This window comes from Aptenodytes patagonicus, chromosome W (assembly GCF_965638725.1).
Source record: "Aptenodytes patagonicus chromosome W, bAptPat1.pri.cur, whole genome shotgun sequence".
NCBI lineage: Eukaryota > Metazoa > Chordata > Aves > Sphenisciformes > Spheniscidae > Aptenodytes > Aptenodytes patagonicus.
Window position 1 is genome coordinate 41,071,850 of NC_134981.1, and position 20,570 is coordinate 41,092,419.

Sequence of the window (20,570 nt, forward strand, 5' to 3'; positions counted from 1 at the left end):
CCCCTCCCGGTCTGGTGTCCAGGATCTCCCCTGGTTTATAATCTTAGTTGCAAAGTCCAGGTTGATCTTCCTGGAAGTGGCGCCTGTAGTTTCTTGATAGCCCATCAATTAGTGTGAGTGGCAAGGTTTGTTTCTTCTCACTCTCTCCGTGTTTGTTTTGTCAGGTCTGTGTCCCTGCATATTTTGTTTCTGGCTTCCCCCTTTTCCTTAGTTTCCCAACTGACAAGGTCCCTGATTAGATAACCTTGCTGGAATAAACATTCTCACACTCCACATATCCTTAACAATTAGAGTGAGTGAACAGGTTTGGTTCTGGTCACTGTATCCCTTATTATTTCTTTGTCAGGTTTGTGTCCCTGTATATTCTTGTTTATGGCTTCCTCCTTTTCTTATTTTACCTTTTTTGCATTGAAAAGGTCCTTGACCAGATACCCTTAAAGGAGCACTCTCCTTCTACATACCCTTACAAATATCACTTGCTTCTTTAGGGTTTTTTTATATATAATCCTTGAGTCTTGTTTTGTTCAAATCTCTTTCACTTTTTCAACAGTATTTTGTTTCTTCAGGTTAATACTTAACACTTAAGTGTTTTCCCCTAGAGTGTTTTTAGTTGTTACTAAACTTTAATTCTAGTCTCTCTTTCTCTTAGGTGGATGAAATTCCAGATGGAGCAGTAAAACCTCCTATGAATAAAATGCCTATTTTCTTTTTTGGCACTCATGAGACGTAAGTCCTTTAGATTAAAGGGCATGTTGTTTTCATTGCAGGATGTCTTAACAGTAGCTTAACAGTTTGCATTGTGTGTTTGAAAATTATGTGATTCAGTGGCAGACTATATTTTCTTAATCTCTAGTGCCAAGATAGGCAGCTTGCTTTCCACATTTGCTGTGAAATGGTGTGGTTATAGTCTACTATTCCCTGCAGCATGGACTTTTTCCTGCTCAGTAAAAAAGCAAGAGCCTACCCAACGTGGTATGATTGACATATCTTCCTTTCTTTTGTACGAGTTTTTAACTATAGTCCCGTGTATCCTCAAAACTGTGTTCTAAAGGAAAATGAAATAAAGCTGAAAACTATGGAATAAGTAGTATTTGAGTCCTTTGAGGGGGAGAGGGGGAAGGTTTGAGAAAAAGTGAAGAGGTGCATTTGAAGCCCAAGGTCTCACCCCAGTTAGTTTCATGTGAAGTATCCAAGAAAGACAAATATTTTTGATAACACTAACATTTTGCAATGGAACGTAACGTTTCCTTTGAAAGGACTTGATTTTTCCCACTTCTAAATATGTTTTTATGCTATTCTGACTATTATAGTGAAATTTGTCATGCTACTTCATGATGTTGTTCTACTGTAGATTACAGAGATCCTTAATTCAGTGTTAATTTCCTGTTTGACTTGTGGGGGAAATGCTGGTTTTATTCCCTTTTTTTAATAAGCTGCAAATAGTATTGTAAAGCAGGTCACAGAGCTAGTTGTTGTCTGTATAATTGTTTCATTTCTTGTACAGCTTGCAGAAAGCTTTTTTTGTCCTCCTTCAGACCATTAAGAAATCTATAAAAATCTCTCTAAGGTGGTACTTCCTACCTATCTTTAAAAATAAATGTGGTAGAGAAAATACAGTATTCTGATGAATTAAAAAGAAAGCACTATCAGCTCTCACTGACTCTACTTTCTATTTGACTCTTTTTAAGAAGTGACTTCTCTGTCAATGAGCTTTGTGCATGTTTGGCTCCTATAACCATGCATTTCATTGACTGTTCACATCACTCCATATAGTTCTATATAGGCTCAATTATTTTTTGTGGGTTTGTGGGGAGAGGAAGCAAAGTTTGAATTCTGTTCTCCCCCCTTTTTTGTCCTTGCTTTATACTGTTCAGTAGGTTTGTACCCTTTTCAGGATGTTTTGACAGTTAAAATAAAGCACCCTTTTACTTCTCTCCTTTTTAACGTATGCCATTCTGGATTGCACTACTTGTTTTTACTGTCATTCCTGAAGATGTATTCAGGAACACAGATCAAGTGTAGGGTATAAAGAAATGAATTTATATGTAATCTTAAAAGTTTCTGTAGAATTTTGAGAAGCACAATGACCTTTTTTCAAATGTGACTTAGGTTCTGAAATCATGTAGATTATTGGCAAATTTGAAACCTTGTACCCACTCTTTGATACTCATACAAAGCAGTTTTACTGAAATCTGGGTTTAGTGATGTGGTAGACTCAGGGCTACTGTATTTCAAAGTTCTCAAATATTTTCTTTAGAATATAACTTTGAAAAATGTTTTTGAATCTGTGCCTCTCATATCTTACAGTGTTGCAAAGTACTTCCTTTCTTCTGGAACAGGTGGCCCAGAGAGGTTGTGGGATCTCCATCCTCGGAGATGCTTGAAACCTGACTGGGCATGGCCCTGAGCAACCTGCTCTAGTTGACTTTGCTTTGAGTACGGGGGGCTGGACTAGACGATCTCCAGAGGTGTTGCCTTCCAACCTCAGTGATCCTAGTATAAGCTTGTACTTTGATTTTCATTGTTGCTTTCTTCTGAGCTTCACCAAAAACTAAATTTGTGGCTTCTTGATATTCTTGAAAAAAAAAACCAAACCAACAAAACCCTAAGAGCCAATTTCTTCTTTTCAAGATATTTGCCAGCTGTCATCTTGTTTTAGAAATATTACCCTTTTCTAAAGGAAAACTAGATATAAACTAGATATTTGTATTTTAACAAAGCTTTATGTGACTTTCTTATGTGAGTAAATGACATAAGCACAAATTTTAGCTAGTCACAGGTAGGCAGAAGGTCATACTCTGGACTCAAGATGCTGGACCCTATACGTCAGGGTGATATCTGTCCTGTTTAGGTTTCCTTGACCTTTTCTCCTTCTTGTGTATGGGGATTTAACTGCAAAAACCCAGTAAGCTACATGACCTTAGCAAGGTAGCTAATTTCTAGTATTTCTCCAAGTCTGAACAGTGTGGGTAGAGACTTGCAACTGTGGAAAAATGCTTCCTTTCAGAGCAAAGGAAAGAAAAGAAGCAATGTTTTCTCTTTCCTCTGGTCTGTCTTTCTCTCTTCCCCCCATCCCCCCTTTTGCTCTGGTTAAGTAGGCTTTGCGAGTGTGTGGATCCCTGGCTGGATGCTCTCTAACAATCTTCTGCAAAGAGATGGATGATAGCCACTGTGAAAGATTAGATTGTTTTATGCTACTGGAGTAGGAAATGCTTAAGCTTCCTAGATGACTTGCAACTTCTCTTTATCTTATCTAAATGAATAGGGAGTAAGTCTCAAATACTTCATTATAGGGATGATGAAAAAAATGGGGAAATGAAACTTAGGGGGTTTTTTGTTTGTTTGAACTTTACCATAAACTATCTCATAAAAACAGTAGCAGCATCTTCAATTCAAACAATTGGGTCTTAGATTTATACTTTGTCAGACAGAGCTGGATCTAGGCACAGGGGTGAAAATGAGAACGTTGGTCACTGAGGTTTTCTGTTTTGCTATTAACAGCAGTTGGATTGCTACTATGAAATCCTAACTCTAGAGGACATGGTACTACAGCAGAAACTTCATGTGCCTTGATGTTCTGCAGTACAAAGTAGAATATTGGTGTTTAGTACTTTATTACCTTGTTTTCCCAGGTCTGTCTTAGAAAAAATTACAGTGTAGATACTGCAATTTGTGGGAAAAGGTGCCAGTCTAATAGCCATGGTTGTGCATCTTGCACTACGGATAATAATGTATGGGTTTTAGGGGGAGGATTTTTTGCCTGCCTTAGGGGAGGCCAGTTTCTGTAGATGAAAACAAAGATAAAAAGAAGCAGTTTTAAGCCCCAGATACTGAGAGTAGATTAATTTTTCTTTTCATATTTCTTTTTATGAGTAGGCATGGAGAAGAAATTTAAAATAAGGAGCAATTTAACACTTCTACTAGCCAAATTATTGAGTATCTCTCTCTTCACACTTAAACTAAAAAAAGCTAATCAATTAAAGAACAGAATATACAAAAATTGTAAGTTTGTTTCCAACTCTGTGCCACCTCATTTCAAAACACTATTAACTTAAGCAAAGGTTTTAGGTCTTTTTAAGTATCTTTGAACAGCAAAATTATCTTTATCATTTTCTTGATAAGCTGCTTTTCATTCAGATATAAAAGATACTTAAAGACAGAAACGTTGAGCATTTAATGTAAAACATTTAATAAAGTTGTATATTTTTTTGGTTAGACTTCCATGTCTTTCAGGATAAACTATATAGCATTCTTACAAAGATCTAGGCAATCATTCTATCCCAACTTTGTTTTGTCATCCCAGACATATTGGTTTTAATTTAATAATTTTGAAAGATTTTTCTTTGGCTTGAAGCCATATCTTCTTATACTCGTACTCGTTATCTTGCATTATGTTTCCAGGATTTAAGGAATCTTTATTTTTTAACATTTTAGCTTGGTTTGCTAAGGAAGCAATGGCTCTTTCTGTACATCAGTCAGCTGCTCAGTTTTTAATCATTGTTTGACAGTGGTGGGTGGCTCTGTCAGCTGTGATCTTAACAAGACATAACATTCAAGACATAGCATTGACTGTTTCTTGCCTGGACACTCAACACCTAGGAGAGAGCAGTGAGTGTGGTAGTACTAATGGAAGACTGGGTTTGATGAAAGCAAAAGTTTAGAAGACTAAAGATGCTTCAGTAGCAGCACTTTGCTGATTACAGAATATCACTTCAGATGCCTCATTAATGATTTTTTTTTTTTATAATATCTGGTACTAAAGTTAATTTGAAGAGTAGCAATTTAAAAATGTGATGTTTCTGGTAACTAATGTTTTCATCTCTTGAAGGGCATTCTTGGGACCAAAGGATATATTCCCTTATTATGAAAATAAAGAAAAATATGGCAAACCAAATAAAAGAAAAGGCTTTAATGAAGGATTATGGGAAATTGACAACAATCCCAAAGTGAAATTCTCTCATCAGCAGGTAAGTGATTCATAGTCTGTGAATACTTTAATCTGTTTTGTCATATTGTTGTAAAAAAGCAATGATGGCTTGGCTGCTATAGGGGAAAAATTTATTGATCTGCATCACTGAGTTGCAAGTTGGACTAATGTTGCTATTGTTATTTACAGTTTACCTCAATTTTTCAGCAAAATAAGAGAAAATTGCTCTTCTATATAATTGGGGGTGCCATTTTATTATAGTAAAGTTAAGGAGAGATCATGTTAATAGTTTCAGGACACAAGGATAAAGTTATGTGGTGGGTTAACCTTGGCTGACCACCAGATGCCCACCAAGCTGTTCTGTCACTCCCCCTCCTCAGCAGGACAGGGGGAGAAAATAAAATGAAAAAAAGCTCGTGGGTCAAGATAAAGACAGGGAGTTCGCTCACCAATTACCGTCACGGGCAAAACAGACTCGACTTGGGGAAGATCAATTTAATTTATTGCCAATTAAATATAGAGTAGGATAGTGAGAAACAAAGACAAAACTGAAACCACCTTCCCCCCACCCCTCCCTTCTTCCCAGGCTCAACTTCACTGCTAAATCTTATACCTCCTCCCCCCCACAAGTGGTGCTGGGGAGATGGGGAATAGGGGTTGCGGCCAGTTCATAACGCTTTGTCTCTGCTGCTCCTTCCTCCTCACGGTGTTCTGCTCCTGCATGGGGTCCCTCCCACAGGATACAGTCCTTCACAAACTGCTCCAGCGTGGATCCTTTCCACGGTATACAGACCATCAGGAACAGACTGCTCCTGCGTAGGCTCCTCTGGATGGGCCGCAGTTCCTGCCAGAAGCCTGCTCCAGTGTGGGCTCTCCATGGGCTGCAGCTTCCTTCAGGGCATATCCACCTGCTCCGGTGTGGGGTCCTCCACGGGCTGCTGTGTGGATATCTGCTCTCATGTGGTCTTCCATAGGCTACAGGGGGACAACCTGCTTCACCTTGGTCTTCTCCATGGGCTGCAGGGGAATCTCTGCTCCGGCGCCTGGAGCACCTCCTCCTCCTCCTCCTTGTTCACTGACCTTGGTGTCTGCATAGTTGTATCTCTCTCTCACATTTTTCTCATTCCTCTCTTTCACAGCTGCTGTGTAGCATGTTTTACCCTTTCTTAAATATGTTATCACAGAGGCGCTACCAACATTGCTGATTGGCTCAGCTTTGGCCAGCGGCAGGTCCATTTTGGAGCCAGCTGGAACTGGCTCTGTCTGACACGGGGGCAGCTCCTGATCTCTTCTCACAGAAGCCACACCTGCAGCCCCACCCCCTGCTACCAAAACCTTGCCACATAAACCCAATACAAGCTATTAAAAGTTGAACATTTTTTAAAATAAACTGGCACAGTGCATATCAAGTTCTAAACATCTTAATTTTCAAATGTGTCTGTATAGTACCTTTGACTTTATGGAGCTTTTATTCTTATTTTTTATTTTTGGTTCTCCCAATATTCCTGTATTTCCAGCAATTTTAAACATGTATGGTGCAGAATGTACTACAGTTACCGTATTGATTAGCACAAATAAAAGACGACCACATAAGTGTTTCCCTTTGAATAATTTGTCACATTACATTCAATAGAGATTCTGTCACCTGGTGTAACAGAAATAAGGTGACTCTTATTTGCCTTTACTATTGTGTGATCACCAGTGATTGCCATTGTTAGGTTTTGTGTTGGTTCTCCCAATATTCCTGTATTTCCAACAATTTTAAACATGTACGGTGCAGAATGTACTACAGTTACCGTATTGATTAGCACAAATAAAAGAAGTGAGGGCCTCCACCCCGTGTGTCAGGCTTGTTGTGGTGTAAACCAGATACGGTTCACGTTGGCGATGATTGCTCCTGCAAGAAAGATGAATATTCCTCCAAGGATCAATCCGATCTCCAAGGGAGGCATTCTGGTAGCATTCCTGGTACCGTTTATGGAAAGAGAAAATAACACAAGTCTCGGCGGGGTGTGTCATGCACCGTATAGTACCAAAAGAAGGGGGGGAAAACGACCACTACTCAGACTCCACAGTCAGGCGGGTACTATATGGTGACAGTTTATTATGAGAGCCAGAATCCTTAAGCAAGCATACAGGTTCATGAAATAGTAACACATAACATGACACAACCACATACACAGGGAGGGTAATACGACCTGTCGATAAGGATCAAGCTGATGGTCACAGACGGTTCGGGGATCTCAGTCCAGCTGAGAGGGAGCTCCAAGGAGCCTCCTCCAGTCCGCATCCTTTTGTGCTTTTGTTGCCACATGGTCTCGGTAGATAAGCCCTTGGTTGGGTCTTATCTTTTACTCAAATGCGCCCTCTTCTCCCCTTCCCTCTTATTTTAACAATGAGGAGCCGTAACTGCTAAATCACTAAACTAAGTGCTCAGTATCACAAGTTGGTGTTACTTTATGCAGGCGAGGTCCTCCTTTCATTTCCCCGCCTTAGGTTTTCTCTCTCAGTGCATTCAAATGTGTTTCAGAGCCTGAGTCTTTAGGCCCTTGACATAAGTTTAGGCCTCAGGACTGTGAGAGGTGTGGCAGAGGCAGGCTTATCAAGGATGACAGTGTCCGAACAGGCGAGAGCTATGGGGCCTTCGCTCCATCCTGTCCCCCATTTCTGCACAGTCATTGCTCCCTTGTGTCCCGCTGCATGGGGGCATGGGCATAAGTTTCACTAAGATTTGCGAGAGGTGTGGCAGAGGCAGACTTATCAAGCGAGGACATATTCAAGGATGACCGTGTCCAAACAGGCGAGAGCTATGGGGCCTTCGCTCCATCCTGTCCCCCGTTTCTGCACAGTTATTGCTCCCTTGTGTCCCGCTACATGGGGGCATGGGCATCACAGGGTGACTCCGGACTGGTTGCCCCTTTTAATTAATAGCTAAGATATATCCACCTAGCACTAATGCGATGTTTAGCTCCACTGAGCTATAGTGGGTGAAATAGTGTGGCCAGCAGGAGTAGGGAAGTGATCGTGCCCCTGTACTCGGCACTGGTGAGGCCGCGCCTCGACTACTGTGTTCAGTTTTGGGCCCCTCACTACGAGAAAGACATTGAGGTACTGGAGCACTGTATTGGGTTTGCGTGGCAAGGTTTTGGTAGTGGGGGGGGCTACAGGGGTGGCTTCTGTGAGAAGCTGCTAGAAGCTTCCCCTATATCCGATAGAGCCAATGCCAGCCGGCTCCAAGACGGATCCGCCGCTGGCCAAGGCTGAGCCAATCAGCGACGGTGGTAGCACCTCTGTGATAACATATTTAAGAAGGGGTAAAAACTGCTGTGCAACAGCAGCTGGGAGAGAGGAGTGAGAATATGTGAAACAACTCTGCAGACACCAAGGTCAGTGAAGAAGGAGGGGGAGGAGGTGCTCCAGGCACCGGAGCAGAGATTCCCCTGCAGCCCCTGGTAAAGACCATGGTGAAGCAGGTTGTCCCCCTGCAGCCCATGGAGGTCAATGGTGGAGCAGATATCCAACTGCAGCCCATGGAGGACCCCACGCCAGAGCAGGTGGATGCGCCCAAAGGAGACTGTGACCCCATGGAGAGCCCAGGCTGGAGCAAGCTCCTGGCAGGACCTGTGGCCCCGTAGAGAGAGGAGCCCACACCGCAGCAGGTTTGCTGGCAGGACTTGTGACCCCGTGGAAAGGACCCATGCTGGAGCAGTTCTTGAAGAACTGCAGCCCGTGGGAGGGACCTCACGCTGGAGCAGGGGAAGAGCGTGAGGAGGAAGGAGCGGCAGAGACAACGTGTGATGAACTGACTGCAACCCCCATTCCCTGTCACCCTGTGCCGCTCGGGGGGAGGAGGTAGAGAAATTGGGAGTGAAGTTGCACCCGGGAAGAAGGGAGGGGTGGGGGGAAGGTGTTTTAAGATTTGGTTTTATTTCTCATTACCCTACTCTGATTTGATTGGTAATAAATTAAATTAATTTCCCCAAGTCGAGTCTGTTTTGCCTGTGACAGTAATTGCTGAGTGATCTCCCTGTCCTTATCTCGACCCACGAGCCTTTCGTCATATTTTTCTCCCCCTGTCCAGCTGAGGAGGGTCAGCTGATAGAGCGGCTTGGTGGGCACCTGGCATCCAGCCAGGGTCAACCCGCCACAAGCACGTCCAAAGAAGAACAACAAAGCTGGTGAAGGGTCTGGAGAACGTGTCTTATGAGGAGCGGCTGAGGGAACTGGGGTTGTTTAGTCTGGAGAAAAGGAGGCTCAGGGGAGACCTTATCGCTCTCTGCAACTACCTGAAAGGAGGTTGTAATGAGGTGGTTGTCGGTCTCTTTTCCTAAGTAACAAGTGATAGGACAAGAGGAAACGGCCTCAAGTTGCACCAGAGGAGGTTTAGATTGGATATTAGGAAAAATTTTGTCGCTGAAAGGGTTATCAAGCACTGGAGCAGGCTGCCCAGGGAAGTGGTTGAGTCACCATCCCTGGAGGTATTTAAAAGATATGTAGACTTGGCGCTTAGGGACATGGTTTAGTGGTGGACTTGGCAGTGTTAGGTTTACGGTTGGACTCGATGATCTTAAAGGTCTTTTCCAACCTAAATGATTCTGTGATTCTATGAATGCTTACAGCCCTGAGGAAGTCCGTTAAAAGTAAATTTTATCCCATCCCAGGTAAAAGCAAATTTTCTTTTATCCTCCTCCTGCAGCGGCACTATAAAGAACATATCTTTTACATCTAGTATCGCCATCCAGGGGTGAGCGGCAGCTTGGAGGGTGGCAGTTAATGTAGCAATGTTCGGGACAGCGGCCCTAAGAGGAGCAGTGTTTGCATTTAACTTTCTATAGTCTGTGGTTAAGCTCCATCTCCCGTCTGTTTTTTTAACTGGGGAATTATATGGGGACTGTGTTCGGGAGATAATGTGTCTTTTTCTAGGTCAACTATGACCTCCACAATACCCGTCCGGTCAGCTGCAGAGATAGGATACTGAGGGACATTAGTTATTTTTGAGTCAGGCAGCATGAATGCAGCTCGCAGCAAGCAAACTATGCCAATTCACTGACACCCACGGGTAGCTGCTAATTTTCACTCAGCTAACCAAGTACACTCCAGGCAGCCAAAAGACCAAACACTACCATCCGGCAGTTTCCAAACTCGTCCTTGTAATACATCAAAGCCTAAAACATTTTCCTTCCCTGAAACTACTGCTAATTGATGTCTTGATATTCTTTTCTCCCCTTGCAATAACAAGTTTACTTTAGCTATGGGGCATATTTCACTTTTGCCAGTAAATCCTATTATTTTAACCCTTTGTCGGCCGGGCTTAACGTTAATTCTGTGGGCATCCAAATTTGAAAGTATTGAAATTTGAGCTCCTGTGTCAGTTAAAGATTTCACTAGTTGTCTTTGGGGGCCGATTGGAACATAAATATGAGGGCCATCTGTGTTATCTCATTGATAAGCTTCCATCACAGGGTTTATGAGATTGGGAAAAGTGTCGGGGCTTCTGGGGAGTCTGTTTTACTTGCCGGATCCATCTGCTGTCTGCGTCAGCTCGGGATTGCCCTGCTGGTGTCGGTTCGTCCCACCCCATTTCTCGACTATGATTTACAATGCCATGCATCAAATCTGCCCAGGTCGGGATGGATCAGAGGCCGGGTTGGCTGTCCTGACCCTCCTGAGCGTTATGTTCTATGTTTTGTCTTATTTCATCCCTTTTTGCAATGAGCTACAATTTTAAAACAGCAGGGGCTCCCCTTATCAGTGGTCTCATGGCTTGGGGGTCTACAGGGGCAGGGATAGGGTAATTACCATATGCACCCCTGTCGTTCATAGCCTGAAGGCAGGCTGCTTTTGTAACAGCAGTAGAAAGTTCGCTTAATGATCTTATTGGTATAGCAGTGGGCTCCCCTCTATCCCGAGGGTCTATGCCCCCTGCCCAATACGCTACTTGCCGCGTAATAGAGTGTGGTTCAGTGTTAGGGGCTGGTCCCTCATTCAGGAACACTCCTGGTCCCCAAAAGCCATCCGCTTCGCTTTGATCTAACATAATATGATCACCTCCAGTTAAGGAGACATGCCACAGATATTCAGTCTCGCTTTCGCCAGGCTTCCACCCATATTTTTTGTGCAGATTGGCCAGTTGAAGGGGGTCCCATGGAATGGTCTTTATGGTATCTCTCTGGTTGCCCCCTTGAGGTCCAGCAGATATCTCAGTTTTAATAATAGGGGCTACCTTAAATTCTGATTCATCTAATTCACTCTCATCACTAAGTTCTTGATCGGGGTCCTCCCAAATATCTCCGTCCCAATCTTCTGGGGAAACGATTAGCTTACGAATTTTCACAGGATCTGGAAAGTTGGGGGCCCGAATTCTCATGAATTCTGGTTTATCCTCTAAATTCCTGCGTTTTTCTTTTTCTTCCCCCAGTTGTTTCTGCAATTGGTCTATTCGCAGAGATAACAGCATGTCTTGTCGCTTTCTTTGTTCAACCTCATCTTGTAACACTCCCATTTCCTGTTCTTTACATTTCTTATACTGATATGCAGCTCCCAAACACGTTCCCAACATTTTGCATATTATTCCCTTCTCTTTACCATCTTTCAGTTTCCCTCTTACAAGGTTTAACTGTTCTTTTCTCTTACTCCAATTATCCCGCTTTTGCCACGCCCAATCATCCGAAAATTTTGGTGAAGGGTTAACTCCGTGCCTCCGTAAGTAGTCAGTGATTGAATCCGCCATCCTGCCGACTATGCCAATTTTTGTCGCAGGTGAATTATTAAAAGAAGTCATCGTTATGGGGTTGACTAAAAGGGTTATATTAATGATCAAACGATGATCAAATGGTAATTAATCAATGACTGAATGAAAATCAAATGGCAATCAAATGGTGGTTAAGCAATAATCGAATGTTAGCTAAACAGTGATTTAACAATGATTTGACAATGGTTTGAATGATGATTTAAATGATAATTTAGACAATGATTTAGCGGTCAAACACTCTACTACTTACTACACTTCTAATAATTAAGCTATAGGTGGATATATATAAATGTCGCTAGCATACAATATACTTTTAGGCCTAATGTAAAATGTCACTTACCTTGTTATAGATATCAGATGCCAGGTAAGGGGTCTCTCAACTTCGAGTAGTAACCTTGAGAGGCGTCCCTGCTCAAGGGGGAGATCGCCACCGTGCAGCCTGCTGCCATACAGGAGAGTTCAATGGGCTCGGAGGGGCTACAGATTTTTATAGCGTAAAGTGATTGACTCGTAGTCAACCCCCACCCCTTTGGTGTATGTGCAGGTGTGCAGCTGTAGCAGTGTTAATTTTGGCTAGTCCCAGCTCGGGCTGGTATTGTTGGCTCCTGATAAGACATGGCCTAGATTCCTTAGTTCCTGAGAAGATGTGGCCTAGCACAGTTCTCATGGTTTGCACAGCAAGGCTGATTTCAGTCAGGCCTGCTTGTCAGTGATGCCTGAACCAAAGTACTGTTCACTCACTCAGAGCGGGTGCATCTGTCACACCTTTTAAGCTGCAAGTACTTGCTCTCCACAAATATCACGACAACATTTCATTATGGGATATCTTAGTGTACTGTATTTTCCTCCCTTATATTTATTGGAAGCAATGTTGCATCTTATTACCACCAAAATTGTCACATAGCCTGCTTGAATCAATCCTCGTCTGTCAGTGATCCCGTTTCATATACTCCTGATAAACCTTTTGGGCTTAAATTATAGCCATCCATCCATCAGAAGCCCCAAAGTTACTCTAAAGACAAAGAAATTGTCCTCTTCCTGCTTATTTTGTTTATACTTACCTGCTCAGAACATTGTAAAGACTACAGGCCATTTGTGTGGACCTTGATCACAATCTAGGGTCTCTGGATAATACTGTAATACAAATAAGAAAAATTGGTCTCTCTGAATGTTCCTCATTACTTTCATGTGAAATACTAGATATTCTTTTTGCATTGGCAATCTCTGCTTCACAAGACTTCTCTAGTTACTGTGTGCCTAGTTTAAAGGAGAATACGGCTAAAGAAAGAGTGAGTTTCCGAAGTAAGACCAGCAGATCAGATATTCTCTTCTGGACGAGTATTTTCTCTGCTTACATATACAGAAAGGTGCTGATCCACTCATGGCAGTGGAGAAAGACTGTATTAACAAGGGACATGTACTTTTCCCTATTTGGAGAAAAGGAGTCAGTATACTTTTTCACCATTTCCTTGTGAAGTAAAGTTGTAAGAATTTCAGTCCTCACTGCAGTAGCACCCAGCAGCCCTAGTCATAAACAAAAACCTTTATTGCATATGGCATTCTACAACTGCAGAAAAGAATGATAGCCCTTTACAACTGAAGAGAAAACAATGGGTGAAGGGAGCATAAAAAAACATGGAAGCATGTTCATCATCCTGATAGGCCATAATCTCTGCATCTGGCATAATTAACAGTTAACCTGTTTTTTTGTTTTGTTTTCTTCTTAGTGGGGGAAGGTAAATAGGTTCAAATAAGAATTTGATGCAAGGTAGTTGTGTGGGTTTATGGATATTTATGAGGAAGCTTTTGCTCATTTCGGGAGCAGCATATGAGGAAACAAAATTGGTTGAAAGTGGCAGAGGCAGAAGCTGAGACCTCAGTAGCTGATGAGGAGGGGTCCAAAACAGGGTGAAAGTAGGCAGCGAAAGGTCTTGAGAGCTAAAGGCATGCAGTTTCTCATGGAGAATGAAGAGTCAGTGGAAAAGTGATGTGGACAATCTGACAAGCTAGGAAAATGGATTTTTCCAGCAGTATTCAAAGTGGGACTGTGTACAGCCAGTACATTGCAGTAATCACTACACGTGGTTATGACTAGACTGGCAAGGTTTTTAGCTGTGTTGTTGGAGAGGAAAAGATGCATATTAAAGATGTTATTTGATCTACATATACGTTTTTGGTTTTTTTTTTTTAATTTGTACCTACTTAGAGAAGGCACAGTTTTTGGGACAGTAGCAAGGAAGACAACGTAGCTGTCCCCAGTGTCCAGAAAATGAAGGGTGAATAGAGAACTCTGGCCACATGCAGAATAAGTTAATAGTGGGATATTCAGACTGAGATGTCAGAATAACTGAATTTTTAATTTGGATGTGAGATGAGCTTAGAGTAAAGGGATAAGACATTAGTCATTAGTAGGGGATGATTAATTTTTATTTCACAGATTTTTTATTGCTGTTATTATTATTATTTTTAACTCCCTTCCCTAAGTATACTTTGTCTTGATCTTTGAGAGCTTCATTTTATGTTCAGCTGACAGAACTAGCTAGAATGTTCCAAAGGCATTATTTATACTTTGCAGAGGTAATTGTAATTGTTAGGGAGGTGGAGGGTAAAAGGGAGCTTGTGGCTTGGGTTTTAATTTAGAGCCACTTTCTCAACTGGAGGAAAAAATTAAGACTTGAGGGAGTTCTGCCAGTTTTGTGCAAAAGCTAAGATTTAAAAAGAGCTAAGATTTAATGATGAGAACATTATTCATAAAATAATCTAATTAAAAATAGTATTTTTGCCTTCTCCTCCTCTACTTCCATGTCTTTTCCTTTAATTCTTCAGGCTTTTGAAATGTTAACGTACTAATGTTTTCAGGAAAAGAATTATTGCTTTCTGCGCTCACTTAGTATTGACAGCTAATTAAAAAAAATGGATTTCTTGGCCAAGAAGAAGGTTAACCATGCTTTTTGGTATTATTTAAAATAAAAACTGTACAAAATTTTTAAATAGTGGATTTTGGTTTCTTGCATTTGTTGATGATGAATTGCTGATTGGCTTTATTACATTTATAGGTATATACGAGAATGCACTTGTGAAGTTTGCCATATGTTTGGAAAAGGTACCCCATGGTGGAATTTATTTCCGGTGTAACTTCATCTCTTGGCCAAAGATCCTGACAAGTCATGTTTGACTCAGAACTTTTCCATTTATTAAATTGCACTTCAGAAAATGTTCCCCTGCAGTATTTATAACCTAAATATAAGCTGCTGTTAGTGCATGAGAGCTTGAAAGGTAGATAATGAAAATACTGTCACTTCTCAATTTAAATTGAGAATTAATAAATTAGATAAGATGTTTTAACATTCTTGCAGCTTTAACCAGAGGTTACTTAGATCTTCAGATACAGTGCAACTTTTAATATCATTATTCTCTAGTTTAGGAAGGTATTTAGATTTCAAGTGTGATGTTTTTGTATTTTAGTCCCATCCAGCTGTTAACAGTGCTGTCAAAGAAACTATTTGTGAAAGTTGTCAAGAGCCTACTGAGGGCAATGAAGAAAAAGGAGAAGCCAAAAGGAGGAAGTCTGTTATTTTCAAAGTGAGTGGCTAAATTAATTAGGCTTGTTTTATCAGAAAATCTTTCAAGTTTAAAAATGTATTGCTAAAGTCATAATTACTTTAAATTAGCAGTGTGTCAGTGTTGTGACTGTTCTTTTTTCTTGTTTTCAGGCTTGAACATTCTAACAACATTTTTGTCCTTCTGTAGTGCTTTTCAGGTGCTGTAAATATTTGTGAAACTGAATTACTTTACAGATCTAGTTTTCTAAATCAGAATACACTTAATGAAAACTTACACAGCGTTTTCAGCTAAGTGAAAGGGGAAATGACTGTCAAGATTTAGTATTTCACAATTTCTTTCTGAAGGCTGTTTAATAGCTTGAACAGGTAGGGCGCTCTGTGACAATTTTGGCTGAAAAAACTGCAACAACATTAGATTCTGTCTAGGCTAAAAGACTACTCTTTCACTAAATAGATTTTTTTTTAAGAGTCAATTTAAATTACTACAAATCTTCATATGAATGCATGTAAGGGTTTTCATACTCCTATCAAATTTTTGTGTCGGGAAGTCTCTATCAGTAACTGGTATATGCTAGTTTACGTAGACAGTTTTTCTTTTCTTTTTGGCTTGCATAAGCATGTATTATTTTAAAATCCTACTGAAACTAGATTGTGTCCTTTTAAAATATATTGTACTTGAACTTAAACTGCATTTATCTGAAATGTTTGCTGTTTATTGCTGCTGTATGTAGTCTCTACTACAAGGGAGAGAGGGAAAACCTTTCTACTTCACTATGCATTTGGTATTACAGTGTAACAAACATCTTTAGATTTACATCCTTAATTTTTTTAGCTCTGTTCATGTGATGTACACATGCACTCACACACACATACATACATACACAGAGTATGGAAGAGAGGCGTGTGTTCTCTTTTCATGAAGGTGTTGGTGGTATGCGTGGTCTAAATAATCCTAAAAGCACAAAACTAGGTGAGGATGGTAGTGATACATCTGTAGTATCTCAGTTATTTCTGACTCATTTCTGGAAACTACTATATTACAGGATATCAGTGTCCTTTTATTTTAGGTGTTAAATTCTCAACAGTTTTAGATACTGCATTGATGGATGTTGTCAAGAGTTCTTTTATTACAATGAGTTGGTAGTAGGAAGGAGACTGTAGATATGTCAGGATTTCTTATTTTCTAGATTCTCTCCCAACTTCTTGTTGCTTTGAGGTTTTTCTTTAATGTTTCCAACCCATGTTTCTAAGGACAGTATGATTTGGCTTCTCTGCTACACATTAGGGGCACGGTTTGATAAGTAACTTCATGGTACTATTACTTAGCCTGTTGCTGCTGCTCTTTCCTGCCATTGTACTGTGCTGATAAAAGCATTTGTTCATTGATGTGAGGACCTGACCCTGCTTTTGGGAGTGGGGGAAACAATTTTATTTATTTTTCTAAGCTGGACTGCTTCACTGGGAAGCTGTGCAAAAGCTTGCGTGGTGCTGGGGATGGCAGTGAGCTTAAAGCCACAAGTATTTTTTCAAACTGTCTCAAGTTGGTGCTGCCAAGGTAAATGGGCAGAAGTACATGGAGATCCCTTTAAATGAGAAGATGGGATAATAAAAGCCTGAGGGACTCCTTTTCCATAGGCCTCTCTAATTAGTATTTTAATTAGCTAATCAAAGGCAAGTTAAGGACCAGTTTTACTAGCTGTCTCTCTCTCAGTGTGCGTGTATGTGCGGCTGTCTGTCTCTTGTGTGTCCGTCTCTTCGTTCACTCTCTCTCTCTAGTTCTGTCTCGTCTCTTGCGCGTCTCTCGTTCTGTCTCTCTCTCTCTAGTTGTGTGTCTGTGCCTGTCTCTCGTGCCTGTCTGTCTCTCTCTCGTGTCTGTCTCTGTCTTGTGGTGTCTGTGCCTGTCTCTCTCATTGTCTCTCTCTCGTGTCTGTGTATCTCATGTGTGTGTCTGTCTCATTGTGTGTCTGTCTCTGTCTCATGTCTCCTGTTCTGTCTCTCTCTAGTTCTTTCAGTCTCGTCTGTCTGGCTTTTGATGCGTCTGTCTCATTGTCTCTCTCTCTCTCGCCGCGCTCTCTCGTGCCTGTCCCGTTGGCTCCTGTCTCTCTCTCTCTAGTCGTGGGTCTGTCTCTCATCTCTCTCCCTCCCGTCGCTCTCCTGTTGTGTCCCATGTCTGTCTTGTGTCTCTTGCTTTCTCTCTCTCATCATCTCTCTCGTGTCTGTCTCTTGCGCCTCGTCTCTCATCTCTCTCTCTTGTGTTATGTGCCTGCCTCATGTTTGTCTCATTGTGTCTCTCTTGGCTCTTGTCCGGTGTCTCTCTTCTTGTCTCTCTCTCGCTAGTTGTGTGTCACTCTCTCATCGTGCCGGTCTCCATTTCACTCTCGGGGTCCGTCTCTTGCTGCGTGCCTCTTCCGCATCTTGTTCTGCCTCTCTTGTTGCTTGTATGTGTGTCTGTCTCATTGTGTGTGTCTCGCGTGTCTCTCTCATCTCTCTTATGTCTGTTTCTCTCGTGTGTCTCATTCTGTCGCACTCTCTAGTTGTGCTTGTGTCTGTCTCTCGTGTCTCTCATCTCATGTTCTGTCTCTCTATTTGTGTGTCCCCCCGTCTCATTGTGCCTGTCTCGTGTTGGCCTCATGTGCTTGTCGCCTCTCATTCTCTCTCTCTCGAGTCGTGTATGTCTCATGTGTCTCTCTCGTTGTGTCTCTCTCTCTCATGTATCTGTCTCTCTCTCTTGTGCGTCTCTTGTGCCTGCCTCATTGTGTGTCTGTCTGTCTCTCGTCTCACGTTGCCTCTCACGTTTTCTCACATTCTCTCTCACGTTGTGTGTGCCTCTCAAGCTCGCATGCTCTCTTTCACATTGTCTGCGTGTCTCTGTATCTCACGTTGCGTGTGCGCGCCTCTCGTTGTCTGTGTGCCTCCCTCCCACCTTGTCTCTCTCTCCCTCCCTCCACCTCGTCCCTCTCCCTTCCCACCTTGTCTCCCCCCCTTGTCTATCGCACCTTCTCTCTCACCTTGTCTCTCTCCCTACCTTGTATCTCTCTCCTCCCTCTCTCCCCCTCCCCGTCTCCCGTCCGTCCGTCTCTTGCCATCTCTCCCCCCCCCCGTCTCCCTCCATCTCCCCTTGTCTCCCCCCTCCACCGCATGCTCCCTTTCCCTCTCCCCACACTTGCTCTCACTCTCCCCACCCCACTTGGGCTCTCCACCCTGCCTCGATCTCTCGGCCCATCTCTCTCGGCCCCTCTCTCAGACTCCCTCTCACTCACTTTCTTTCTTCCCATATCTCTTTCTCAGTCTCGCTCACACTCTCGATCTCGGTCGGTGTCTCTCCCCCCGCAGTCTCTCTCCCATACTCTCTCTTGGTCTCTCTGCCTCTTTCTATCCGTGTATCTTGGTTTCACTCTCTCGATCTCTCTGTCTCTCTGCCTTTCTCTCTATCGGTACATCTCTCTCAGTGTCTCTCGGTCTACCCCACCGCTCAGTCTCTCTCTTGGTCTCTCTCTCAGAGCCTCCCTCAGCGCCTCTCCCTTGTTCGGCCTCTCCCTCGCTCACTTGATCTCTCCCCATCTCGCTCTCTTGGGGTCGCTCTCCCCGGCCCTCTCAATTTCTCTCTCTCATTCTCAGCCTCAGGATCCCCCCCCCCCATTTTCTCGGTCTCTCTCACATGCTCTTGGTCTCTCTCACACTCTCCCTCTCAGTGTCGCCTGGTCTGTCTCGGTGCCCCCCTCCCCATCTCAGTCTCTTTCTCTCTCTCCTCTCTCTTCATCTCCGTCTCCCTGTCTCTCTGTCTCTCATTAATTCATTCTCCTTCTCCCTTTCCTTCTCCCGGTCTCAGACTCTCTCTCCCTGACTCTCTTCCTCCCCCTCCCCCCGACTCTCTCCCTCTCTCTGACTCTTTCACGTTTGCACGCATCTGACTTTCTTGGTCTCCCTTTCGCAAGCTCTCTCACCCTCTCTCACCCTCTCTCACTCACCGCCTTGGTACCCCCCTCACTCTCCCTCTCCCCCCTGCCCCTGGTCTCTCTCTGTCTTGGGCTCGGCATCTCTATTTCTCTTGATCACTCTCTCAGTCTCTATGTGTGTGCGTGATTCAGCCCCCCCCCTTTTCTCTTTTGCACACCCCCCCCCCCGACTTGGACACCCCCCCTCCCGGTCGCAATCACACACTCAGTCTCCCTCTGTCTTGGTCTTAGCCCCCCCTCCCTCTCTGTGCTACCCCACCTATCTCTCTCCCCACCGTCTCTGTTCCCCCCCCCCACACACACTTTTTTGGTCTTGATAACTCTCTTTGCCTACCCGCTTTTCTCTCCCTCTCTTCTGTCTCTCCCTTCCCCCTAAATATTCTAAATATATATCTCTAAAAACCAGCTCTTCTAAAGGTTTTTTGTTTTGTTGTTTTTAAAGCACAGCATTGTCAAAATCCAGTTACTGATGATCGGTGTTACCGAATTTTAGCTCATAAACCATTAAATGCCTTGTTTGTAGTCTACTGCATTTTGTTTGTACACCTTTACATTCATATTGTTTGCACACCTTTACATTCATATTGTTTGCACACCTTTACATTCATATTGTTTGCTTGTTCTGATCCATGACTCTTATCCAAAGCACTACTTAGCAACAGCTAAAACATCAGTGTGCTATCAACATTATTCTCATCCTAAATCCAAAACACAGCACTATACCAGCTACTAGGAAGAAAATTAACTCTATCCCAGCCGAAACCAGGACATATACATAGATAAGCAGTTGTCCAGATGAATTTTTTAGTATTGGTATGAACATTTAGAAGTACGGATATGGAGAAATGTAATGATGTTACCACGAACATAAAATGGAATAAAATAAGTGCTGGTATAACTATTTTTTTTTTTTTTTAGTTCTGTCATGGTACGTTGCAATATTTTTGACCCGTTCTGACAACTGTCTGTAAATATGAAAGAAATGTAGAGAGCAAGAGGTACACATACGAAAATGAACATGTTTGATTTGGGGGTATTGATGTCTATCTAAAGAAGCAATGTGCATATATAGCCATAAACTATTTAAACCAAAAGTGCAAAGCAGTCTGATAGTTGAGTTCCTCTTTTTCACTTCTGTTTTTCTATAAATGAACTAACTCCATGTTAATTTTTTCCATTTTTAGTCATCAAGTAAACAGGATAATAATTTACCTACAGAAGACAAGGAGATGGATGCTGTCAAAGAAGATGATGTCCCGTTTGAAAAACTCAGTAGCAAAGTACGTGGAATGTTACTCTTTTTAACCTAAAGAAGTTAGCTTTAATACTGTGTACTTTGACTTGCAACTGTATCTTCAAATACTTAGAAGCTA

The 20,570-nt window shown here is 42.4% G+C and overlaps 1 protein-coding gene across 1 annotated transcript in view; it reads left to right on the forward strand.

Moving 5' to 3' along the window:
* Positions 1-654: 654 nt before the first annotated feature.
* LOC143172012 (lens epithelium-derived growth factor-like) overlaps positions 655-20,570 on the forward strand; it is a 57,634-nt gene continuing 37,718 nt past the window's right edge. Inside the window, exons 1-4 of the mRNA XM_076361224.1 lie at positions 655-726; positions 4,829-4,967; positions 15,144-15,260; positions 20,382-20,477. Coding sequence (XP_076217339.1) covers positions 686-726; positions 4,829-4,967; positions 15,144-15,260; positions 20,382-20,477 — 393 coding nt within the window. The 5' untranslated portion in view covers positions 655-685. The remainder of the gene's footprint in view (positions 727-4,828; positions 4,968-15,143; positions 15,261-20,381; positions 20,478-20,570) is intronic.